Raw genomic sequence first — 24,495 nt, forward strand, 5'->3', positions numbered from 1 at the left:
CCTCCAGCTCTTGTTTACAAATATGTTCAAATTATTCTAACCAACAAAAACAAAACTTAAAAAAAAACCAAACTTGTCAGTAACTTTCCCAGTTCTGCAGGTTAGCCTCCTTCTCTCTCCAACGTATTCTCTGTACAAGAAAAAGCTTCATAAATGTTTGTAAAACAAATGAACTTGTACCCTGCAATTGGTATATATAGGACTCCTCTCTCTACACTTCCACGTAATATCCTAACTCAGATGATTTTGCTGTGAACCTGCCTCGAAAGTTTAGACCAAGTCTCAAGTTTTTGCAGTAACTGACTAGCCTCCATTCCTGCATGCTAGTTTTCCTCATGGTTTAGACAATGCTGGTTTTCTTCTTTCAATAATTCTGTAGTTCACCTTTTAGTAGCTGTTACCTGTTGGCGACCTGGCCAGGAGTGAATGCTGAAACTGAAAGATCAAAGCACAGAACAAAAGAGCATAGGCTCTACAAGGAGTGAAAATGTGGGACAAAGGCACTCAATTAATTAAATGCAAGGCAAAAAGTATGAAGGCTGTGTGAGAATAAATAAACTGCAGAGGCAAAAAGCACATGGGCTCTATGAGTGAATAGTTAAACCATGGGACAAAAGCACAGGCTGTGTGAGAATCGAGTGGTTAAACAAGAAGTTTAGTAAAGCATGTTGTGTCTGGCTGTTACCTTTCCTTTTTTTTTTTTTTTTCTTTTTAAAAAAAACCGCCCAGGTTTGACAGTTCCGTGTCCAAACTGCCTTTGTCCTACTTTTTCCTCTTACACTGATATTCTAAATAAAAGCCAGAGAGTTCTCCATATAAGAGCTTGTTTCTATTCTCAGCTTCTACTTAATGGCTGAGTGCTCTTGGGTGAGAAATGGCCCCTCTGAGCCTGTTGGTGACTGAACTAAGTCTCCTCTCCAGCAATCCTTTTCATCCTCTACGCCACCCACCATGGTTGCATACTGCGACAGTTGTCTGAATTCAGACATTGCTTTTCATCCTTGGTTGTCTTCTTTTGTTTTTTTCCCTTTTCAACTCATCAAAAAATCAGGTTTTTTTTCTTTTCCTTTTCATCGATCATTTAAGGTCTATGGTTATTTTCAATTCCATAGGGAAGAAGTTGGATTTATAGGCAGGATAGGTCTCAGAGTTAAACTCAGAGTTATAGGTGGATTTTAATAACTTTTAAAAATCTTCATCCCCAGGAATAATAAGTGTTGTTGAATATTGCTATGTTATATAATTCTATCCACACATTTTTTTGAGTCCTATTAATCAGGGAGACCGATCACCTTTTTCTGCCGGTGTCCTATTTCAGTGATGCTAAACAACAAATTTTGACTTTGCCCTCCTTATCCTAAGATCTGATTTCTTCTTTGTTGAAGGAATTGGAACACATTTCCCAATCCTTGCTGAAGCGACACTGAAAATCTAATGCTATTTTCTACATTTTGTCTTGCAATTTTACTTTTATGTTGAATTTCGACTGCTTTGAATAACATTTTATTTATAGGTTCCTAGTCAACATTTGGTGTCAGCACTTTTCGCCTTCTTTGGCAATTTCCTGATATGCAAATGTTAAACTGGCATAGCTTAAAGAGTTTATCCTCAGAGCAGCATTTTCTGTTATCATTTCCCTAGTGTTGTATTCTTCCTGGTATTTTTACCAAAGCTTGAAAGAAAATAACTTATGCTAAAATATGCAATATTACATTAAACAATAATAATATAAATGAATTCTATTTAATGGATTGGAATATTAGATGATGTTTACATTATAACAAGAATGTAAAAGTATTAAATATATTTATTATTTATAAATATTACTTCTAAAGGTAGATGATGTTTTTAAATATGGTATAGTTAAGATTTTTAACACAATTTACCTTAGAATAAATGAAAGTATATTAGAGCTAGCAGGGAAACTAGAAAACATTTAGTGGAAGCCCCATCAACTATATAGAAAACCCTTTCTTACTGAAGAGTTGTTCTTTTGCTACCTGAACACAATCGAGAAGAACAGAGAAGCTGAAACTCATATTTACTTAATGATTTTCTCCAAGAAAAATTAAGAACTTCTCTATCAACAGAAGCCATTCAGGCACTCCCTAGACTTGACTTGCCAGTAGAGACCTTGCCTGTTTTACCAGAAGGAAATCTAGCAAGGATTCAAATTTCTTCAACTCAGGTCCCTCAGGTCCTACAGAGTTTTTTCCCCTGCTATGATGAATTGTCCTCAGCTAATTTCATAACTGCTTTATTGCTTTATTTTCACTTTCAAATTTGCCCCAAATGTGAGTTACTGGTGTGCTTGAGTTATTTATGCATGAGATAGTATTTGCAATCTTAACTTGTCAAAACTATGGACACACCTTCACAGCACAAATCCTGTTGAAGAAATATGCTCGTACAGTTTAGTGTTGGAAAGATACTGGTTTGTAGTACTGCTGAGCATACAATTCAGAGATAAGCACAGAGCAAGTGGTAACTGACTATTGTCTTCATTGGAATAAACTATTAGATTGGCGTAGTGTGTGATGAGGTGCAGTTCATCTCCAGCCTCCTCCTGTTACTCCAACTTTCATGGGTTGGCTGTTCCCTCCTATTTCATTTCCTCTCAGTCACTGTTCCTTATGTAATTTCTTTCCCTCTACCTTTTCACACCAAAGCTCTAATTTCCTCAGCACATTGCCTATATACTACACTCATGGAAAATATCCACCCAAAGATACTAATAAGATTTCAATAATAGGTTAAAGATCTACATGCTTATGTACTTTCATGATGCATCTGGTGTGAAGAATAACTTGTCTAAATAAAGGAACCAAAGCTAATGTGCTGCTAATGATGGATTTTCACAGACATTTAAAATTACTTTAACTTTTGAAATAATTTTAAATCCACAGGAACATTGCAAGGATAAGAAACATTTGTATGTCCTTTATTCTGATTCTGTTTTGCTCTGAGGTGTGATTTTTGTATATATACACACACACACACACACACATATAAACTTACACTCACACATTCACACACACTTTTTCCTGAGTCATTTGCTAGTATGTTGCATACCAATGTTCATTTACTGCTACTTTAGTGCACATTTCCCCAAACTGAGGGCCTAGTAGCTATATAAAGCTATACATTTCAGGAAGCTTTACATTGTTGCATCTAATCAACCTTCAATATTGCAATTTTCTATATTGACTCAATCTTTTTATGATCTTTCTAATCTAAGACAGAATTTAGGCTAAGAACACTTATTGCATGTGGATATCATATTGTTTCTATTTCTTTCATCCAAAATATGTCTTTAATCTTTACTTTAATCATCTTTTATAACATCAGTATTTGGACAATTCCCCTCTTCTCTTTTTTTATTAGAATGTTCCTGCTAGAAGTGACTTCTATTTCCTGCCAGTAGATTAGACCCTTCATACATTCCCATGGGGTGCTATATACATCCATGGTGCTGGGTCTCTCTCAGACCATTTGCCTCTGGAGATAAAGATTATCTGCTTCTTCTTGGTATTTTCTTTTTCTTTCCAATTACCCTAACTGTTGTCTCATTTCTTTCATACAATTATTATTTTTCTTTTTTATATTATTGTTATTTTTACTCTTAAATAATTTGTAAGAGATGACTAAAGTAACACAAATATATCTCATCTCGTCAAAGGGCTCCCTGTCACTTAGTGGTATTATCAACTAATGTCTCATGCCACCATTCATTTACTATGTCGTTGCAAACTGTTATTTCTAACTATCACACTCGTCCCACATTTACTAGTAGTAAATTGATATTCTAAAGTAAGAATCACTCTTCTCTCTTCTGCCATCTATCATCTATCATTTCCATTGTCTTATGAACTATTTGTTTCTAAAGCTTCGAATTCATGACTCTACTCTGATGTTTGTGATATGCAAATTTGATCAATATGTATTATTTCAAGCTGGTTCCTATGTACATTTGACATTAACCATCACTTTTATCTTTCTTTCTGGCAAAATAAGACAATATGTCCAGTTTTGTACTCCCTGACTAAAATCTAGTATGTTATCTAAGCAGTTCTGATTAATTTAGAAGACAACAGTCCTGGTGGCTAAGTTCTGCCCATGGTATGTATTACTAATTTCCATGCTGTACCAGGTAAGCAGATATATAGATATATAGATGTGACACATGTACACTTATTTTTTAAGTAAGTTACCATTTTATCAGGCTTCATTCCATATTTACATATTATTTCCTTCATAGTAAAACATATGTTCCCCAACACCATATATTAATGATTTAGTTATTTGATCACTCATAATGCATACAAATATTTTCAGAGTTGCTTCAACCATATCTACTTTTTTTTCTCATTTCTGAGACAGAAGTTAACATAAGATGAATGCACTTTGTGCTTTTTTTGGTGGGGGGGTACCTAACAGTATATTAAGGGAGTCTATTCCATACAAAATTATAGAGATAATTATAAAGTTTTCTATAGGGTTGCAATGTGGCTATGGTATATACATACCTAAGTTTATTCAACCAATCTCCTTTATTTGGTCATAAGGATAAGTTACAATCTTTTGTCCTTACCCATAATGTGGCAACAAACAAGCATGTGTATATAGTACTGATGTTACTGGGTCTGTATTTTTAGGGTAAATTTCCAGAATTGAGATGGTAGGGTTGGAGAATGCTTGCATCTGTAGTTTTGACAGGCAAGGCCACATCCCTCTCCTTAGCTATGGTCCCACTCTGAGTTCTCATCAGGGCTGTGTAAGAATGTTGTTTCCCCACACCCTGTCCTGAAAAGTGCATGATAGACCTTTTGATGTTTGGCAATATGATGGGTGTGAGAGAGTATCTCTGTGTAGGTCTAATTTACATTTTTCTTCTCCTTTAACAAACATTTTTTCTGGATATAAGGAAAATTTTATAGCTTTTGTGTATGTTCTCTATTGATTTTTTTTGCCCATGATTTAATTGGGAGACATTTTACACATAGAATTTTTTATTTGACTATGAACATGCATTATATGCAGATAGAAATTAAGTATAATACTTAACAAGAATAATAAATTGAAGCATTTATTCATCATCTTGCAAGTAGAACAAAACAAAATAACTTCCTAGGTAATGTAATTAGTTTACCTGTCAGTGCTTATGCAAGGCAGATGCCCATAGTAATGTTTATTTCTGCATATATCTCTATGCAAGCCAGAAGCAAGAAGAACCCGGCTTGACTTTCCTTTAGCAATACTTTCATTAACAAGTGAAACACTGTGCTATATAAGTATCCGTGGGTTAAGTCGGAATACAGTCAATGTATCACATCTACACTGACATATATTAAGATAGGAATTGTTCCTTATGTGCAATAAGTAGGCTCTGAAGACCTTTTGCTGAGTCCCCTGGTTTCCCTTTTTCCAATCCACTGCTTTCTCTTGCCATTATTTTTTGAAATAGAGAGCAATTCTGATAATAGCTTCTACTTTCTTTCCTTCCTAGTTCCTTAGAACTACACCTTAATTACAAGTTTGATTAATTGGTTTTCAACACTTGCCATCAAAATTAAACGTACAAAGAGAAAAGTACATACAAATATACCTCCAGATACATTTTCACATGTGTAGCAAGCACCCAGCTCAAAATCTGATTATCAGTTTTCCCAAAGCCAATTTTCACATCCCCTTTCACCCATGGCACTATAGCATGGGATAACACTGTCCTTATTTCTCACAAGTTTTGCCTGTTTTTAAGATTTTTACAAGTGAAAACTGCTGTGACTTGTGTTTAGATGTCAAGGCTCACGCAGTCATAGGTGGGGCTGTTTTAGGGGTGGCTAGATCTAGAATGTGTGTCTCCGGAATGCTAGGCAATGCTAGGCTCAAGGATACTGGGATTAAAGGGTATGAATGCTATCCGCTCCAAGTATTATGAATAAGATAAAAGGGGCAGAATGATGCTGGTAAGGTTACTTGTTGCTTCTGTTGTCTTCTGAATGCAGCAAACTGTTTCTTCTCTCCACCATGTGCCACTGTGCTTTGGAGCCAACTAACTATGGACTGAAACCTCTACAAACTGGGAGCCAAAAAAGCCTTTTCTCCTTTAACTTTGGGTGTTGGGTATTTTGTCTCAGCAATGGGAGAAAAATAATTAAGTCAGAAACATAGAGTATAAACCATGCTCTTTTATGTCAAGTATCATCCTTTTGCAAGATGTACAGCAAGTACCATTACAAGATGCAACACAGTTCTGTCTCTCAGCCTTTGTAACATAGACACAGTTTTCACCCTATCACCAGACAATCTTTACTGGCCCAGGGTCCAAATCAGTTGCAGACTGCCACACTTCTGTGCACTTGGCCTTAGCCCCTTGACCATTTCCTCAGCATCCCTAGTTGCCAGTACGTCTGTGGGAAGACAAGCCTTGCTGCTGCGCTCAATATCTCCAGCCTTTACCACTTCCTGGTGCAGTAACCTCTGATATTCTTTCTTGTTTACAGAAATCTAGAGCTTTCCTTGTGTTCCATGCATACTAGTTTTGATACTTTACTTCTTCCAATTGATATAGGTGCATGAAACATTTGTCAGTATTGTTCCATAAATAAGAACAAAAATAAATATTACTGTCTATATTTATGAGTTGGGCACCTAAGTCTAACTGCATATTCACATGTCTACTAAATTCCATAATTCAGTCTGTCAAGAAGGATTTGCTAAATACATTAAGTATGCCAGGCACTGACCAAGCTGATGAGACCCAACATTTACCAAGGCAAAATAAACCTCTCAGAGAGCTTACACATAATTAAATACTACAATACCTTTTTGAGGGTGGTATACTGGAGACAGCAAAGATAAAGGAAAATATTGAAAAGTTATCTCAGAATTTGATGCAGATCTTTGCATTTACCAGATAAACACTCAGTGAGTGGCAATATTAGCAGCAGTGTTTGATCTCAGTAAAAAAGCTAAAGACCTCTGCACTTCAACTGCATCACCTGAAAACAGATTTGATTCTATCTCATATCCATTGATTCAGTATGATGTGGAGGAAGATTAATAGTTATTTTTAGTAACATTTGAGGATGTGTTTATATGTGTGCTTAAGTTTACTATCAGTTTCTGCAACTGCAAACATAAAGTGCATCTGAATTATAATTTTTTGTCTTTGATTTTTAAATTTAAAACCAACATCACTGTCACTACTGCTTGTTTTAAGAAAAGCTAAAGTGCAATTCCCTATCCATTACTTTTCCAGGAGTAAAGCTGTCATATCAGAGAGACTGAATCATACACCGACCTTTTTCTTTAATAAGTCATATGGCAAACCCACTGTATATACTGTCTTATGTTACAAACACAATAATTTCAAAGGGACAGGAAATTTCTCTTATATACATTGTTTTAAAATTTCTGTTATCAAACACTTGTTTTTTCCAGGCTGAATGAAAACAGCTAGAATAACTTTATGATAAATTCACAGTCATTTTTTGTTGCTCTAGGCTATCGCACACAGCTCTATTTTCCAATTTGTATACTGTACCAAGCTGAAAAAGATACAGACAGGACAGTCACCCTGTATAGAATGAACAATTGAGCCTGCTAAGCGCCTAAAATGAACGATGTGCTAGCTCTGGGTAACTCAGTTTTTATATCTGCAAAGGGAGGAATTTTTTTAACTGTCTCCAAAGAATATTTCAAGGGCTAACTAATGAAACCTGCCATTTTTTTCAATAGGTACTGCTTTAATTCACATAGAATGAGCAATTAAATCTCAAAATTCAATTGGAAAAAGCTGTTTCAGCTTTAGGAGAGCTTTTTTCTTTGGTCATAAAGGAAATGTGTGTAACTGTTTAGAATTCATGTTCTCTAGTATTCTCTTTTCAGTTAATTTTATTGGTACATTTTAGGTATAGTATCGGTTTTTTAATAATTAATATATCACAAGGAATTAAATGATGCTAATAGTGTCAAATGGTGCTTAATAGAGAATAAAGTGATGCATGAGGTTTGAGTCCTGGACCTTTTCATTTTTTGTAAGACCAAAAATATTTCTTAGAAGACAGGTAGGGGATGTGTTTGTTGCAAGTGTTTTCAGTTCATTTGCCACCCAGGAGAGAATAGTTTTGAAAGTGATTCTTCAAAGTTTTGCATGTAATAAATATAAAAACTCATGACAGATATCAACAGTGTATCATGGTTTGTGCCAGACAGAATGCCCGAGTTAATGAGGATTGATGCCCAACTCCTTCTAAAAGATAATGCCTTTCTTATAAGAACATCCCTTGCTTTTTCTGAGGATGTACAACATCATTTGCACTTCAGTGGTAGCAAATAATAGATAGCTGCTAATAGGGAGGAGCTATGGGTTGATACTTGTCACCTCCTAATTTCATATGTTGAAGTCTTAGGCCCCAGCATACCATAATGTAACTTATTTGGAATTAAGTTCACTGCATACGTTATTAATTCCGCTAATACAAGACCATCTTGAGGAAGAGCAAGCTCCTAAACCAGTACGACCAGTGTCCTTATAAAAAGAATATCACATAAAAAGAAACACACATAGGGGAAATCCAATGTGAAGAAACACAAGGAGAGGTCAGACATCTAGAAGCCAAGTGGAGAGATGGAAAGAGATTGTTCCCTCCCAGACTGGAAAAGGAACAAGCCTCAACAGCACCCTGGCTTTACACTTCTCCAAAATTAAGAAAATAAAGTCTAGTTTGAGACGCTTTGCTATGGTAACCCTAGTCAAATGTCATAGAGGTAAATAGCATTTTCAAACTGAAAACAGCATCACCAAATAATCAACGTCCTAGATCTTCTATGTGCTCAGCTCTGTAGTCCTAGGGAAGTTCTTGAGCCTCATTTTTCAGGTTTGAAAATTAGGAAAAAGGACATGCAGATCCAAACGCCACTGAATAAAGATAGAATTAATGTGAGATATCCAACAGATAGTATGTGCTGCCTATTCCTCGTATATCTTCTATATTCAAAATGATAAAACAGGTTGATAAAAAAAATCTTAGAGTTCCCACATCAGGTTGTCATATTGCATTTCTCAGGCCTACTCCACAAATAGTGGTTCATTTGCATTCATTGATTCTAGGATTATCAGTCTTGGCTGAAAATTAGAAGTTATGGGAGAAATTTTAGAAGGTGATAATATTTGAGAGGCACGCACAGATTCTGACTTAATTGTGCTGGGATGCTACTAGTCCATCAGGACTTTAAAAATGTCCTCCTGTGATGCTATGCATCAGAGCTGAGTAACATTCCCCATTCATTCTTTTTCACCTAGATATTTTTCTGTGGTACTTTAGAAGTCGTGAGATATCTGATTAGGCATAACTAGTGCTTGAGATATGATTAGCTAATCTTCACACAGACAGGAATGTAGCCAGGAAATAAATAATACAAACATAGGAAATTTCTAAAGCTTTCTACTTCTAAGGCATCAAAGGGAAGTTTCTTTGTTTCTCCTGGAAAATTTTAAATGCGATGACCTCAAAATGCATATTTTTGTTACTTATAATATACAACACCTTGTAACAGAATTCTTTTTATCAAACTACTAAAATATGTACTATAGGGGCCTGGGATTTAGCTCAGTGGTTCTGCCGCCTACCTCACAAGCACAAGGTCCCACGTTTGATCCCTGACACCAAAACAAAACAAAACAAAATAATGTACTATATAAACATATCATACAAATAACTAAGACTTTGAGTTTTAAACTTAATGTCTTTGAGATTTGGGTTAATGATTAAGACTAAAAGAGCACATCATAGATGTTACAATATCATGCACGCAAGCTTCTCTCTTAAAAAACAGAGAAATTTTGTGATCTTTACTTTGAAGATCTAATTATATTTAAATAGTAGGTTTTATTTTAAATATCCTTCTCTTTAACGGATTCTAATGGAAGTATCATGTCATATTTTCACTGATGTCTAATCAAAACCCCTTTCTCTGTAAAAGACCTATACAGACACAATTTGTACAACAATTGCACAATACTCAATATGACAATAGGACTATGACTTGTGTGACATAAATTCAGTTACCAATCCTAATTACACTTAAAAAGTTATTATTCACTTTATGTGGAGAGTTACAGATATAATACCATACATGTGCCAATATGCTACAAAGAAAAGCTACTGTAAAGGGAAAGTAATAGATTATTTTGAAATTTCAAGGACAAACCCAATATAATATATTCTGTTAATGCATCGGGAAATTTCAGATTTATAAAATTTAATAATAACTGAACAACTGATGTCAGGCATTGTTCTAAGTTTTTTGCCATAGATAATTGATTGACTACCAAGAATGTCTATTGATGTAAATACTATTGAAAGAAATAAGTACTGTTGTCATCCCATTTTACCAATCAGTAAATCTAGGCAGAAAAAGACAAAAAATCTGCCTAAAAATCAAAGGGATCTGTGAGGCTGAAATTACAATGATTAGCCTGGGTGTTTTGATTTCAGAGTGCATGATTATTCAACTGCTCCTATTCACTGCCTCTCAGAAGTTTTAGTCCACAAAAAACATGGTTTGCTGCTTCTTAAATTCCTACACTAGGCACAACACAACTTCTCTAACTTCGATTAAGTTAAGGAGTACAAACATGCATTTTAAGTGAAGAAATCATTATCTTCCCTAAAATCTTTTTAGATACTCGTCTATCAACATATTACACAAATTTGCATTTTCCTGGAGTTACCTAAACAACTTTGACCTAACAAGAAAAAAAAAAGTATCTCCATTATTTGAGCCCTGTGTCAAATAAAACACGAGTACTGATATGCCCAAGAATCCTTTCTTTAGAGAGCTCTCCAAGAAATCCAATGTGCTTTAAAAATTACATATATCCTGCTTCATCTCATAAACAAAAAAATACAAAAGCAGTGAAAAATTATATAGTGTTATTTGGTTACCTTTAGGAAATAAAATAAATACATAATTTTCTGTAAGTGAACAATGTATGCCAAAAATATGTTTAATGTTATTAATAACATGCTGTCATCATTTTCCAAGTTATTGGAAAAATTTAAACAATCATTTTTGTTAGAAAATATGTATAGAGAACACTTGGTAACTTAAAAACTGACATGAGAAGAAAACTTATGACTTCCTAAATGAGAGCTACAAAATACAAATATGTATTTAGAAAGGTTATCAAAATTTACTAGTAATGGGCTAGGGATTTAGCTCAGTGGTTCTGCCACCTGCCTCTCAAGCATGAGGTTTTGAGTTAGAACCCTGGTACCAAAAAAAAAAAAAAATGTACTAGTATAACCAATATATGTAAAAGGATCTTGGCTATCCACTCAACTTATTAAAGTTCATGAGACTTGAAAAATATTACCCAACCTAAGCGGTGTAAACAGAAAAATCTATTTCAGATATAATAATCGTATTTTAAATTCACCTTGAGAATCCTTCTAAGTCCTGAAGATTTCTACTCCATTTATATCAAGTATAATTTTAGAAAGTATTTAATTTAGATTAGTCTGATGTGTTACAATTCTCAATAAGCTATGTGTAAAATTATTTTGAATATGTCTGCCTGGTTCTTTCCCCGAATAACTGATTGTAGCAGTGATGCACGTGTACACATAAACAAGCAAAGGTAACTTCCATCCATTCATGAAAAGAATTGCATTAATGTACTAAGTGAAGTGGAAGTTATCATCTGGTGGAAGATACATGATGAAGCGACAGGATAGTTTCTTCCTTAGAATCTTATGCAGAAAAGAATTCTAGAGGTTTTTGTTTAGGAGAATATAAATACACTATTGAACTGTGAAACAGAGTCATTTACATTTTATATTTACAATCAGAACAGATTTTTAAGTGATTTGGAAAATTAGTGCAACCACTATGACAAATGGTTGAGAAGATAGAACAGAATAATCCATTCATTTTTAAGCAGTGTCCCCTTACATGGCCCATTGCACACAGGGCCATCATTATGGGCATGAATAATCTGTTACAAGTACAGCAATGGCACTTGGCGCCCAGCTGGGCCTCTCAGACCTGAGTCCCTAGAACAGCCTGTGTTGCTCTGTCTACTGAGCTATTTGTACATGATTTTCCATTTGTTGATTTGGAAAAGATGCCAAGGATTTGTATACAGTCTACGGCCTATTTACCTGTGGCATTTCCTTCATTAACAGTGTTTTCAAATGTTTTACCCCATGCCTAAGAGTAAACAGAGGTAAATTGGGTCAGCAAGAGATAAAGGATAGGACAAATCTGGAAATGATCATGACAAACTATTCTCACTGAAAGGATGTATTATATTTAATTTGAGGAATGCTTCTATGATTGATAATACATGTGGCTAAATCCTTCTACCTTGCAAAATTTCTTTACTTACACAATTTCAGTTAAATCTCCCACTTGATGTTATTCCCACTGTTCAAGTTAGGAATTTCATGGCCCAGAGAAGCAGGTCTTGATTACAAATTTAATAAACAAAATATATGAACCTAGACAAAAAAATCTAGACCTTTTGATTGCATTTTGACTTTCATGTGCCAAACAACTAAATGTAGCCTAGGATAGTTTGGGAACTAAACTATTATATTATATCATATTATATATGATATAATATATATTATATTTATTATAGAGTGATATATATATATATATTATATTTATTATATAAATATGTACCTATGGTACATTGATTTAAAAATAAAGAATGCAAGCCATGTCTGCCTGAAACCCCAGTATGTGAGAGGCAAAAGCTAAGGGGTAGAAGATTAACCCCGATATGGGCAATTTAAGGACTCAGCATAGATATGTCTCCAAATAAAAATCAAGAAAAGGCAGGCCTGGAGATGTAACTCAGTGTGAAGGCCCTGGGTACCATCCTCAGTACATATAAAAGTAAGTAAACAAACAAATGTACTTTACCAATTAATATGATATTAAAAAATCAGAGTACTTAACCAGTTACTATGATTTCCAGATTTCTGAAAAATTTCAAATTTGTAAAAGTAAGCTTTTTGGTGTGTGTGTGTGTGTGTGTATGTGTGTGTGTGTGTGTGTGTGTGTGTAAAGCATATTTGTAGCCCAGGCTAGTCTCGAACTCACAGTGATCCTCCTGCCTCAGCCTCCCGAGTGCTGGGATCACAGGCGTATGCAACCATGTCCGGCTAACAAAGACCCAGATTTTTAACTGTTCTTGCAAATGAATACTCTAAAATGGTTTTTAAAATGTGAATATACACATAACCATTTATTCATAAGCAACTAACCATATAATTTAAATATTTTTTAATATTTCTGCTTTGTAGGACTCTCCATTGAATAGATATGGCAGAGACTAATTCCAGTCTGATATCTACTTACCATTCACCACAAGAATCAAAACTCTTTAAAAAATTAGAAACATGTAAGCATTTTCTCATGATGGAGAAAAAATTTTTAAATAAAAATAACTATGTCCATATACAGTACATGTGAGTTTTTAGTATGTATCCAACAAAGAGTTATGGTGTATAAGTAAATTGTTCACTATTAATACTTCAATTTGGTTGCAAATATCTACATTCCAACACCAGTAATTGAATTTGCCAAGCAAAATTGAAGGCAACCTCTTAGCAAAAATCTGCTGGAATTTTAAAAAATGTAATGTTTAATAGATTTTTGATAAGAAATGCTTATATAGTATAATTTCTCTCTCTTCAACAGATTATACTTAGGAAACCTAAAAAAACTGCAGAGAAATATGCAGATTAGAGCTTGTAGAATATGTAAATGCAATGATTTGGGAGGACAATTTTACCAATTTGCATATGATTTTCTTTTTCATTGGAAAGGAAATTCTAAGTAGAAGGAAATGGCATTGTCAATAAAGTATACAGGATTCTATTACATTCAGTATTATCAAGCAGGATTAGAAGGTTTGGCTAGTAAAGCACATTTAACATTTCATGTCTTTGCATATTAAATATTCAGATAAACTATGCTTTAGAAATCTTTTCAAGAGCCATTATAATTCCACAATATAAGATTCATCACTTTAAAATCTTGAAAAATGTTGTAATTCTCATGTACATGACTTTTTTCTTTGCTTATTTTCATTATCACCTATATGGTTTTTTCTTTGCTTACTTTAATGTAATATCTATTTATGGTAAAGAAATAACTCAGTATCCATGTGGACATTTAAGAATAATGTGATAAAATTACTCACATCACCCATTTTCCCAACAATTAAAGAAATGAGAAGCAATGACATTTGTTAAAAATAATATTTAAGTGAATGAATTTATATTGTCTGCCATTCTTCCTGGATAATTAATCATTATAGAAATGAGTAGAAAGGCAATCTTAAAACTACATCCACTTTTTAATTTTTTGACTGCTTGAAACTTTTCATTTTATAAGGTAGCATCTATCAAAAAGTCATCCAACATTGTGTATGTCAAAAGTTCTTGTAAATCCAATTTGTATGATGTTAATAATAGCTTAAAGAAAATCTAAAATTTAGTTGTCATTTTAGTAAACAAGCCTAAAACGTGTTTTTGTTGATACCGTAAATACTAAATTTTAATCACTTAATGCTTGTTAAGGCATAAGCTCTAAAGTATTTAAGTATTTTTATAAGTCAATGATCTTTAGCTCTTTTAAAATACATCAAAGCAATGGACTATTTTTCATATGAGTAAAGATTAAAGAATTTCTGTCATAGATATTAAAATACAGTCATTATGTGGCAGGCTCAGTGGGACTTAAATACATCTTGCAATATTTATATTGTATCTTAAATTTGTTTTGCTTTTTATAATTTCATAATTATCTCTTTATAGTTTCTTCTAGAAATACAATGGAACTTCAAGTTATGACCAGCCTGGCAAACGAACAACTTGGATTATGACTGGAATTTTAGTTTTAACTGACAACCAAAGTCTTGAGTTATGACCTGAATGCTGGCCTCTTATGCTGCCAGATGGCCTCAGACTTAGCCCTGAAAAATCCTGGAGGGAACATCACAACATCCTTTCCTGTGTGGGATTAATTGAAAAATCCTTGGTCAATGAATGTCTAGGACCCTGAGATCTGCCTGTACATAGCAGAGAGACTCTGAAGGCTGTGTAGAGGAGCCTGAGCCTTCAACTGACCAATGCACGTTACAACCAGACCTCAGCAATGAATTGAGTTTATAAGTCAAGGGTCCTCTCTAATCACTCAATATACAGCACAATAATTTTATTGAGAAGCACAGGATTTAAAAAAGAAATAAAAGGAACACCAGACAGGTAGAGGAAAATAGAAACACTCCTCCTCATCATCTGAAAAGGTTGAGAGTCCTGCATATAGACCCAATCTACCTTCCCTTCATAATATTTCCATTTCAAGAAGCCCTTTTCTCCCTGACCAAGAATTGGTATTTTAGATATTACCAGACTAGTCCAAGGCATCCTGGATAATTTACTCTCTCTAGGTTTATTAACTTTGATCTCTTCATTCCATCACAACATGATGTTGACTATCCTTACCTGCTAAGTAAATTAAATTAGACCTGAAAAGTAAATTAAGCTTCCAATACGGCAGCAGTTCAGCAGCCATCTTTATATGGTCTCAGCAAAGCCAGATAGGAGAGAGTTGAAACACCATCTTACATTTGAAGTGAACACTTAATAAATATACATATTGAAAAATGGAGTTTAGAGTCTAACTTGTTTTATAAAATGCTAATATGATTTTTGGAGAGAAGCTACAGAAAGTTAGGAAATAGTGAGTGCTTCATTAGAAGCACGTGTCATCAACTCTTTAATTATTTACTTTTGGTCGGTCTATTATTCGGTGGGCTGATCACTTGCTCTGCCCCCTCCCCCGCCTCCTGGACATCAGGGCAAGTCAGTTCTAGCTTCCTCTCCTGCAATTATTTTCTCTATAAGCTTCCTTCACCCACACCATCACTGCACACTGGAACAAATGTAAACTATGTTCTCAATGAAGGACATGTCACTTGGAGAGCTTTAAAAAATCACAATGCTCCCTTACCTGTGAGCAATTAAATCCAAATCTGGGTCAAGCTCTAAGTATTCATGTGTTTTAGAGCTCTGTGTGTGAGTCTGTTGTTTAGTCAGGGTTAAGAATCACTTTTCTATAAATGATGCCTGGACCTTCAAATTATCTTTATTATGAAATGATGATTTTCCATAAAAAGGTATTTCTCCTGCTATTTGCTTCCTATACATTATACATTCTGATGTATAAATATTCTTAATATGCAATTATGTCTTAAAAGGAGTTATTTCTAAAGGATTACTTGGGCAGACACATTTGATTACCCAGGCATTATATCCTTGTTTCACACGATAGTTGCTATCATTAGATACTGCTGTGGAAATGAACACACAAGCTAGGGTTTCTAAACTCGAGCAAGAGGAACATTACTTAAGTGCTTTTAAAATATAAACTCACAAGGTGAGCCCTGATCTCGCAGAAAATATACAATACTCTCCCTAACACAGAATTTTAAAAATCAACTATTTCTTCTCCTGCTCTTTTTCCTCTACTTCCTCCTCCTCCCCTTCTTCCACCTTCTCTTCCTCTCCTCTCTCCTTCCTCTTCACCACTGTCACCACCTTATCTTCCTGTTTCTTTTTAATATTTATGACTTTACCTGACTTTGGTCAGAACTATTTGTAAAAGTAGTTACACTAAAATAAATGCCTTAAAATTTAGCATTAAGTAATGTATTCACATTAGCTTATTAATGGTGTCAATATTCCAAATTTCCAATTTAATTGAGACATTTTAAGATTACATGGATAAAATTTTATGTTCTTCTCCAACAGTAAAATACTAAGTAAATATACATCTGTAAAATTACTTTCAAATGCTGTTCTAAGGTGTAAATATTATTCTCTAACCACATATCACTGCTCCTACTTTTCTATTTTCCTCCAATTTTAATGTTTTATTTCAACTGAAGATTTCTTTCTTCAACAAAGTTATCAGCATCATGTTTTCTTTTCTTCTCAGTTCCAGGGATCGAACTCAGGACCTTGTGCTAGCAAGGTAGGCACATAACCACTGAGCTAAATCCCTGGCCCCTAATCATACCTTCTACTGCCAAGATTCTTATTTCATTGGTCTGGGTGCAACTAGCATGTGTATACTTCAGAATTTCTTTAGGTAATTTAAATGCTTAACCTAGGTTGGGACCTATTGCCCTACTGAGCAGAAATTGCTGCCTCAAAAAAAAAAAAAAAAAAAAGAAAGAAAATAAAATTATTTCTTAGTAGTTTTAATAGATAAATCTTGACAACTATATGTAGCTCAGAGGATGAAGACTGGTAGTATTTTAACATGTGAGTCCTCTACCACTTCCAAATATTTGCAACTCGATTCTGTGTCATTGTACTTCTGACAGTGACTTACCCAGATATTCCCATCCTGGTGGTAGGGTTTCCAGTTCCTCCCCGTGTCACTGTACAGCATGCGGTATTGGGTCACCCAGTCTGAGCTGCTGTATCTCCCTTGGGTTCCAATGGCACTGATCTGCTTTCGATTGCCAAAGTCGACCTGCAGCCATTGATAATGGTCGCTGTCTGATGGAGACCATCCCCCAGCACCTGAAGAGGGCACAGGAAAGAGGGGGGAAATGAATATGTAAGCTGAACTTCTGCATTTGAAAACAGATTATTTTGCATACCTTAATTGGGCTTGTCAGTGCTGTATTTCAGGGCTGTGTTATGAAGTGTCCTTTAGAGATGCCATTGAGACTTCAACTAATATTCTTCCAGCTGGGTAACATTGATTCTTTAACCTCTTTATGGTGTAATTATGTGCTCATTTTCTCCTGAGCAAATGTCTCCATAATTCCTCAATTAGATCTTATTAGTACATGTCAAAGTCTAATTGGCTGAGGGTTGATCAATTTACCATGAACTCTTTGGCTAAAATCACCAGAAAAAAATATGTAACTATCTAAATCTTACTTCGTGTAAGGTTTTATCTTTTAGTAAATTACAAATGGAAAAAAAAGCTAAACTCAAGTATATTTCACCTTTAAAAAGTTCAAAGTTCAAAAGTATTAGTATTATAGTTCTTAAAATGAGGCCTAATCTTACATTAAACCCCTGAACTCTTAGGAGGTAAGATATATAGACTATCAGACAGTATGTATCACTTTGTGATACAAGTCATTTTATCTTAATCACCATATTTCTTGCAATATAATTTGAATTATTAAACAAATATAACTTTTGGTAAAATTTTATATTTGACTACAAATAGTAAGAATGTACAAATACTTACTAGACAAATGGCACTAAAAGAATAAAAATAGCTATTTTTAGTAATATTTAACTATGGCTGCATACAAAGAAGTGACAAAAATATGGGAAAATGCATAGTGCTAAGGAGTACTAAAATTTTGGGGGTGGATTTAGTACTAGTGAAAAGAAATTATAGAAGAATATTTAATAAATTATCCAATGTGCAGTATATTGATATATATGTACCATATTTTATACCAAGGGATTTAAAAACCAATAAAATAATTTATTCTTTTAAGGATCTCATTACAAACATCATTTTGTCACTCATCATGGGTATCTCATGTACTTAACAGTGTTTATATATATTTTGTTTATGAGAGTGACACACTGTCTACTGTGCTAAGGAGGCAGGAGTATGTGTTTTGTTTAGATCTAAAATATCCCCCAAATTCTCATATGTGGGGACGGTGAGTAGATCATGTGAAATGTCATGTTCAGCAATGGACTGACTGACAAGTTCAGAGCTGAAAGTGCTGTTAGCAGGGGTGGTCTGGTTGAAGGTGGTCACTAGAGGTGTGCCCTGGGGGGTATATTCTGCATTGGCTCCTCCCTTGTCTCTCTGCTTCTTGGCTGCCATGGGTTGAGTACCTTCTCCTCTACCAAATTCCTCTGCCATCCTGTCACTGCCTGGGAACTGCCAATCATGAACTGAAATTGTGAGCCACAATAACCCTCTCCTACCTTAACCTGTGTCCTTGTGATGAGAATAACTGACAGCTGTGACTTAGTTTTACTTCCAGTTACAATAGAATAGCTATCTAAACAATTATAAAACTAATACATTGGTACATGAAATTTCTGATTTTAGAGGTTAGACAACAGGCAGAGCAGGAACGTGATCCCCAGAAGTAAATGAAATGAGGCAAGTCCTGCCAGGGCCCTGCCTTTTGTTATGGTTTTCTTCTTGATCATGCCATGTGGAATTTCACAGAGTAGAACAGTATCCCTGAGGTGGAGACAGATCAGAACTTGAATTTAGTGAGAAGTCTGGGAACTGTAGAAGACAATCCCAGAGAAGGGACAGAGTAGAGAAACAACTCTGGAGCCCTCCTTAGGAATCAGAGAAGTCTGTGGAGTGTACAGTCTGGATCATTGTAATGCTGTACATGTGTAGACCAAGACTTCACAAGTCTAGATAATGGGAGTTCGCAAATGAACAACAGCCAGCAGTTGTATTGGGCTAAGAGAAGTTGATGTCAGACTAGATAAGAATGAGAAGCCCTAGCCTGGCATGGTGGCACACACCTGTAATCCCAGCATTCGGGAGGCTGAGGTAGGAGGATCGCTGTGAGTTTGAGACCAGCCTGGGCTACATAGTGAGTTCCAGGTCAGTCTCAACTGCATAGTATGACCCTGTCTCAAAAAACAAACAAACAAACAAAAAGACTTAGAAGCCTTATTGAACAATTCCTGTCTTTCAATAGACATCTCAGAAAAGTGATGCCCTAGATGCAGGGGTAATTAGTCCTAGAGTAAGATCTACTCTGGAAACACTTGGACAAAAGTTACTAAGTTAAATCTATCACACAATTTAACTTTTCTCAAACAAAATTCAATACTTCATCAAGCAAGTCCATGAAAGTTTAGAAATTGAAAGACACTGAATCCATAATGTCCAGTATAAAATTTTTAAAAGTAACAAGAGAAAAACTTAACTCTTATGGAGATGGGAAAATATGGTTCACAATGAAAGAAAAATCAAGCTATGTAAATGAACCCCCAGATAACAGAGATGTGAAAATTATCAGAAAAAGAATTGAAACAGTGATTATAAAGTAGGTCTACCATTTAAACAAAAATATTGAAGAACAGATGCAAAATTTTATTGAACAAAAGAAACAAAATAAAATTAAAGTGGAAACTTTCAAACATGAAATTATATCTAAAATAAAAGGTTTACTGGGTCGACTTTATAGGTTAGACCCTGCTTTGTTTGGATCATAATGTCCCCCAGTGCTTATGTGTTAGGGGCCTGGTCTTCAGCCTGTGTCACTGAGTGGTAGTGAACATTATGAGGTGAGGCTTAACAGGAAGTCTTCCACTCCCTGATGGTGTTCCCTTAAAGGGGATAGTGGGACCCCAGCAACTTCCTGTTTCTCTTTACCTCCTCAGCAACATGATGCGAGTAGCTTTGCTCTATTACATTTTCCTGTCTTGATGCGCTGCCCCAGGCCCATAACAAGGAGGGCAACATATCAAGGACTGAAATGATAAAACCACGAGCTGAAACAAGCCTTTTCTTCTCATAAGTTACTTTAGATATTTGCTATAATAGTAAACAGTAGAAAAACAGACACTGAGAAGAAAATATTGGTAGGTTACAACATAAGCCACAGAAGACATCTAAACTGAAACTCAGAGTTTGTAAAAAAGCATGTAGCAAATGAATATCCATCCAGTACTTCATGGGACAAGAAATGCCTTAACTATCAATCACATAAATGGAATAGGAAAATCAGAGACGGTAGATCTTGAGATAGAATTTAGACAGATATGTATCAAATAGATGGGTATATATATTCATATGTAACCATATATTTTATATATCTAAATATAAAAATAATGGTTGAAATTTACAGAAAGTTTTTAAAAAAATTTTTCTTTTTTCTTTTTTGTATCAGGGATCAAACTCAGGTCGGTGTGCACTTACAAGGCAGGCCCCAGAACCACTGAGCTAAATCCCCATCTCCTTAATTTTTTAAAGAAAGTTTTTTAAAGATTTTTTTCTTTTTTTTTTGTAAAATTTACACACACACACACACACACAAACACACACACAGAAATAAGGTTTGAAATTTATTAACACGAATATTTGAAAATTATGTTGAATTTTAACCCAGATAAACACAAAGAAAAACACACCAATTCTCTACATAATCATTTACTAAGAAAAAATGTAATATTGTTAGCAGTAATTTCCAGGTAGAATCCACGAAAGCCACAAAACAAAGGAACCAAATAGGCTGACATGAAGAAAAGGAAAGAAAAAGAAAGACTTCAAAACAGAATTCTATATCCAGCAAAAATATCCTTTAGAAATAAAAGCAGCATAGAAATATTTAAGACAAAATAGAGAATTAATTATCCCTATGCGTGTATAATAAGAAAGTTTTTCACCATCAGGGAAATTTCACCATACTGAAACTCCTATCTCCGTGAGCACTGAACATCATTGGTCTGTCAGTAAATATAAAATATTTGTCCATGCTTTTACATTTCAAAATTTTTATAAGAACAAGAGTAATCCTTAAGTAGAAGGCTTCTCGCAGATGAGGAGGTAGAATGTTTGACTACAGTAGAACAAAGGGCAGGGTGTGGGGCACAGAATAGTGCAGTGAGTTCCTCCTATCACCCCTAAAATGACAATATTTGAAACCAGCAAACTCAGTGAAAGGTCAGCCAATGTCATTTAACTATAAAAGGCGGACTTCACAGGAAAAGGCAGAATTGTTTTCTGTAAAAGACAGTGAATGTTTTCTGTGTTTCAGGCCACCTCTGTGGGAACTACTAAATTTTGTCCTTACATAAAGCAGTCATAGACAGTACATAATGCAAGTGCGGCTGTATCTCAGTAAAACTGTATTAATAATAACTGGTGGCAATCCTTTCCTCAGATCAACATCTCAATAAATGAAACAGAAAAATCTGTGGATTTCATTGTATCTGAATACCTCTAGGAGCATTTAGAAAAGACTTAAGGATATAGTGAGTGTGTGCATATACTGCACATGGACCATCTGCAGAATTTGTGCATAAACTGTATGTTCACTACTTCCTTAGTATCTAGTCTCTGATCTTCAATCTAGAGTTTTACAACAATATTTTAAACATGCAAATCTTGTCCTATTTCCTCCTGCTCAGCACCTTCAAGTTCCTCTCTATTGCCTGAGGAATAAGTGACCCTCATCTTCGAACAAAGGTGGCAAACCTGGACAGACCCTCTGCCCACCACACCACTCGCTTTGTGTAGCCTGGACAGTTTTACCTAAGGATCAGGGTGCGCACTACACATTTTACTGTCTGCAGTGGTTGTGATGTGCCCTTCAGGCCTCCCTCATGAGAAGTAGACAAACTTGCTCAACCACACAGAGGCCCCAGCAGACGGTCCTTAGCTACAATTCCTTTCCAGGAGTTTCCTGAGATAAAAAGATGACTTTACCAAGGTTGTATCCCTCCCTGAAGTTAGGCAAATCCCATGACTGGAAAATGTCATCAAGGGTCAGAATCCTGCTCTGACCAGTGGAAAGACTGAAATGAAGTATCTCCCAACTCTCACAGTTCACTCCAGGATTGACAGAGGCCTTTGCTGAGACCACATTGTACCTCACTTCTCCCTCTGACAATTCTCTGTCTCATTTCTTTCCTTTCCTACTCTTTCCAACCCCAAAGCATTCCCTAATGTACTTCCCACCAACTTTTCTCCATCTCAGTATTTGTGTCCTGGGGAATCATGTCTGCAAAAAATACTCCCTGGGATGAATTTCTCGATGCTCTGCTACTCATTAGAAATAGGAGCTCCTAGTCTCAGCTTTTTTATTTATGTAATTTTCATGCAAAGTCTTTGTCCTATTATAGTGTCTAATAGTCTCTATAGCCAAGTGCCACCCATGTGCCTCTTTCTAAAATTTATAAAATGTTGTAGGAACAGCAGGTCAGTTTTTGAGATAACAATATGCTTGTTAAATCAAGAAATAATAATAGATTTTCTTACTTGTCAGATTTATAGGTTGAAACCTTGAAAAAATGTATATGCAACATCATATAAACTTTTGTCATGTATTACTTAAAGCAAAATGATATGATTTGGTCAGTGATGCCAACAAGCAATAAATACAATGAAAAAATAGACAGAAATAGGTGCAATTGGTTCTCTGGTGAGATTTAGAATACTTTTCCTAAGTTTCTCTCTGATAAAGACTCCAAAATATTTTTTTATGTTACAAGTTTTTTGAAGAATTACAACTTTTCAGTAAGTAATTAACATACTTATTTCTTTAAACACAATAGAATTTAGTGTCAAATTTAAAGAGAGCAGAAATCTAATATTAAGGAAAACATCAGTAAAATCTTACGTTTTTTCCAGAAATGTAGTGGAAAGAATAGTGATTAACTTCAGGAAGAGAGTAAATGTCAGGCTTTCATGAGGAACATGGTAAAAAGATCAATGAAGAGTTTCCTATTTCTCTGATCTACCAAGCATGTAATTTGGGGAAGTTGATTACTCTGTTTATTTGGCTTGTGAAATGTATAACCTCTATTGATCCAAGGATTAGGAATGACACCTCTTCTACCACAAAAATTTCTGGAAATAGTATGCAAGAGGGTGCAAGTATCTCCCAACATACTGTAGGGTGCATAAATGAACAAGTGTCCCTAGTTCAAACTGCTTGAAAGCAGGTGGATGATGACGAGGAGGTGGAGGAAATAGAGATGTTGACAATGAATAGTTGTAAACTCTCAGTCTTAGGAGACTTATATCGAATCTTTAATAACAGGGCCAATATTACATAATGATTAATGAGTACATTGTTGGTGGGATTTGAAAGATGCATACTTATAACAGAATACTTATATCTTAGTCAATAGGAATTTTGCTCCTTCCCCATTTTCTCTGTGTCCCTTCTCTCCTCTCCCCTCTAACCCCTAATCTCCCATAGTTCATCCCCCTGTATGCATGTGCTTCTGTTGCACAGATACATGCAGTTTGCACCCTAGAGGTTGAATTACTTGGGTAGTAAATTACAATGAAAAGTTCAAATTGATGAATGAAACTGGTATTCTGAATAGATGTAATCAGTGCTCTGAACTCCTACAACAGGGCCACTTGCCCTTCTGTTTGTAAATCAGATCTTCTGGGAGGTAAGAGAAACTGAGTTGGTGGTTGGAAAGAGGGCATGGAGCTTCTTTCCTAATGATAAATGGCTCCTGAATAAACATGACACTCAAGTTGGAGGTTGCAATGTCACCAGAGACTGTGAGCCTAGATTTTAATTTAGAAGAAAATGGTGAAAAAATTTCAATTAAAGATAGAACTACCTTTAATAACTGTCTGAGAAATATGCATCAGATGAAAAGAATGAATTGAAAAGGAGACTCCAGGCAAGACAGCATTATAAGATCAGGTTTAGAGGTCGACTTTTGCTTCAAATACACAATATTTTTAGTTAAG

The 24,495-nt window shown here is 35.0% G+C and overlaps 1 protein-coding gene across 2 annotated transcripts in view; it reads right to left on the reverse strand.

Moving 5' to 3' along the window:
- Cntnap2 (contactin associated protein 2) overlaps window positions 1-24,495 on the reverse strand; it is a 2,025,293-nt gene that overhangs the window by 1,360,995 nt on the left and 639,803 nt on the right. For both annotated transcript variants that reach the window (XM_010638580.2, XM_033764477.1), the window contains exon 3: window positions 17,425-17,618. In XM_010638580.2, coding sequence (XP_010636882.1) covers window positions 17,425-17,618 — 194 coding nt within the window. The remainder of the gene's footprint in view (window positions 1-17,424; window positions 17,619-24,495) is intronic.

Source organism: Fukomys damarensis, unplaced genomic scaffold, assembly GCF_012274545.1.
Source record: "Fukomys damarensis isolate Sample0158 unplaced genomic scaffold, DMR_v1.0_HiC HiC_scaffold_16, whole genome shotgun sequence".
In the NCBI taxonomy this organism is placed as follows: Eukaryota; Metazoa; Chordata; class Mammalia; order Rodentia; family Bathyergidae; genus Fukomys; species Fukomys damarensis.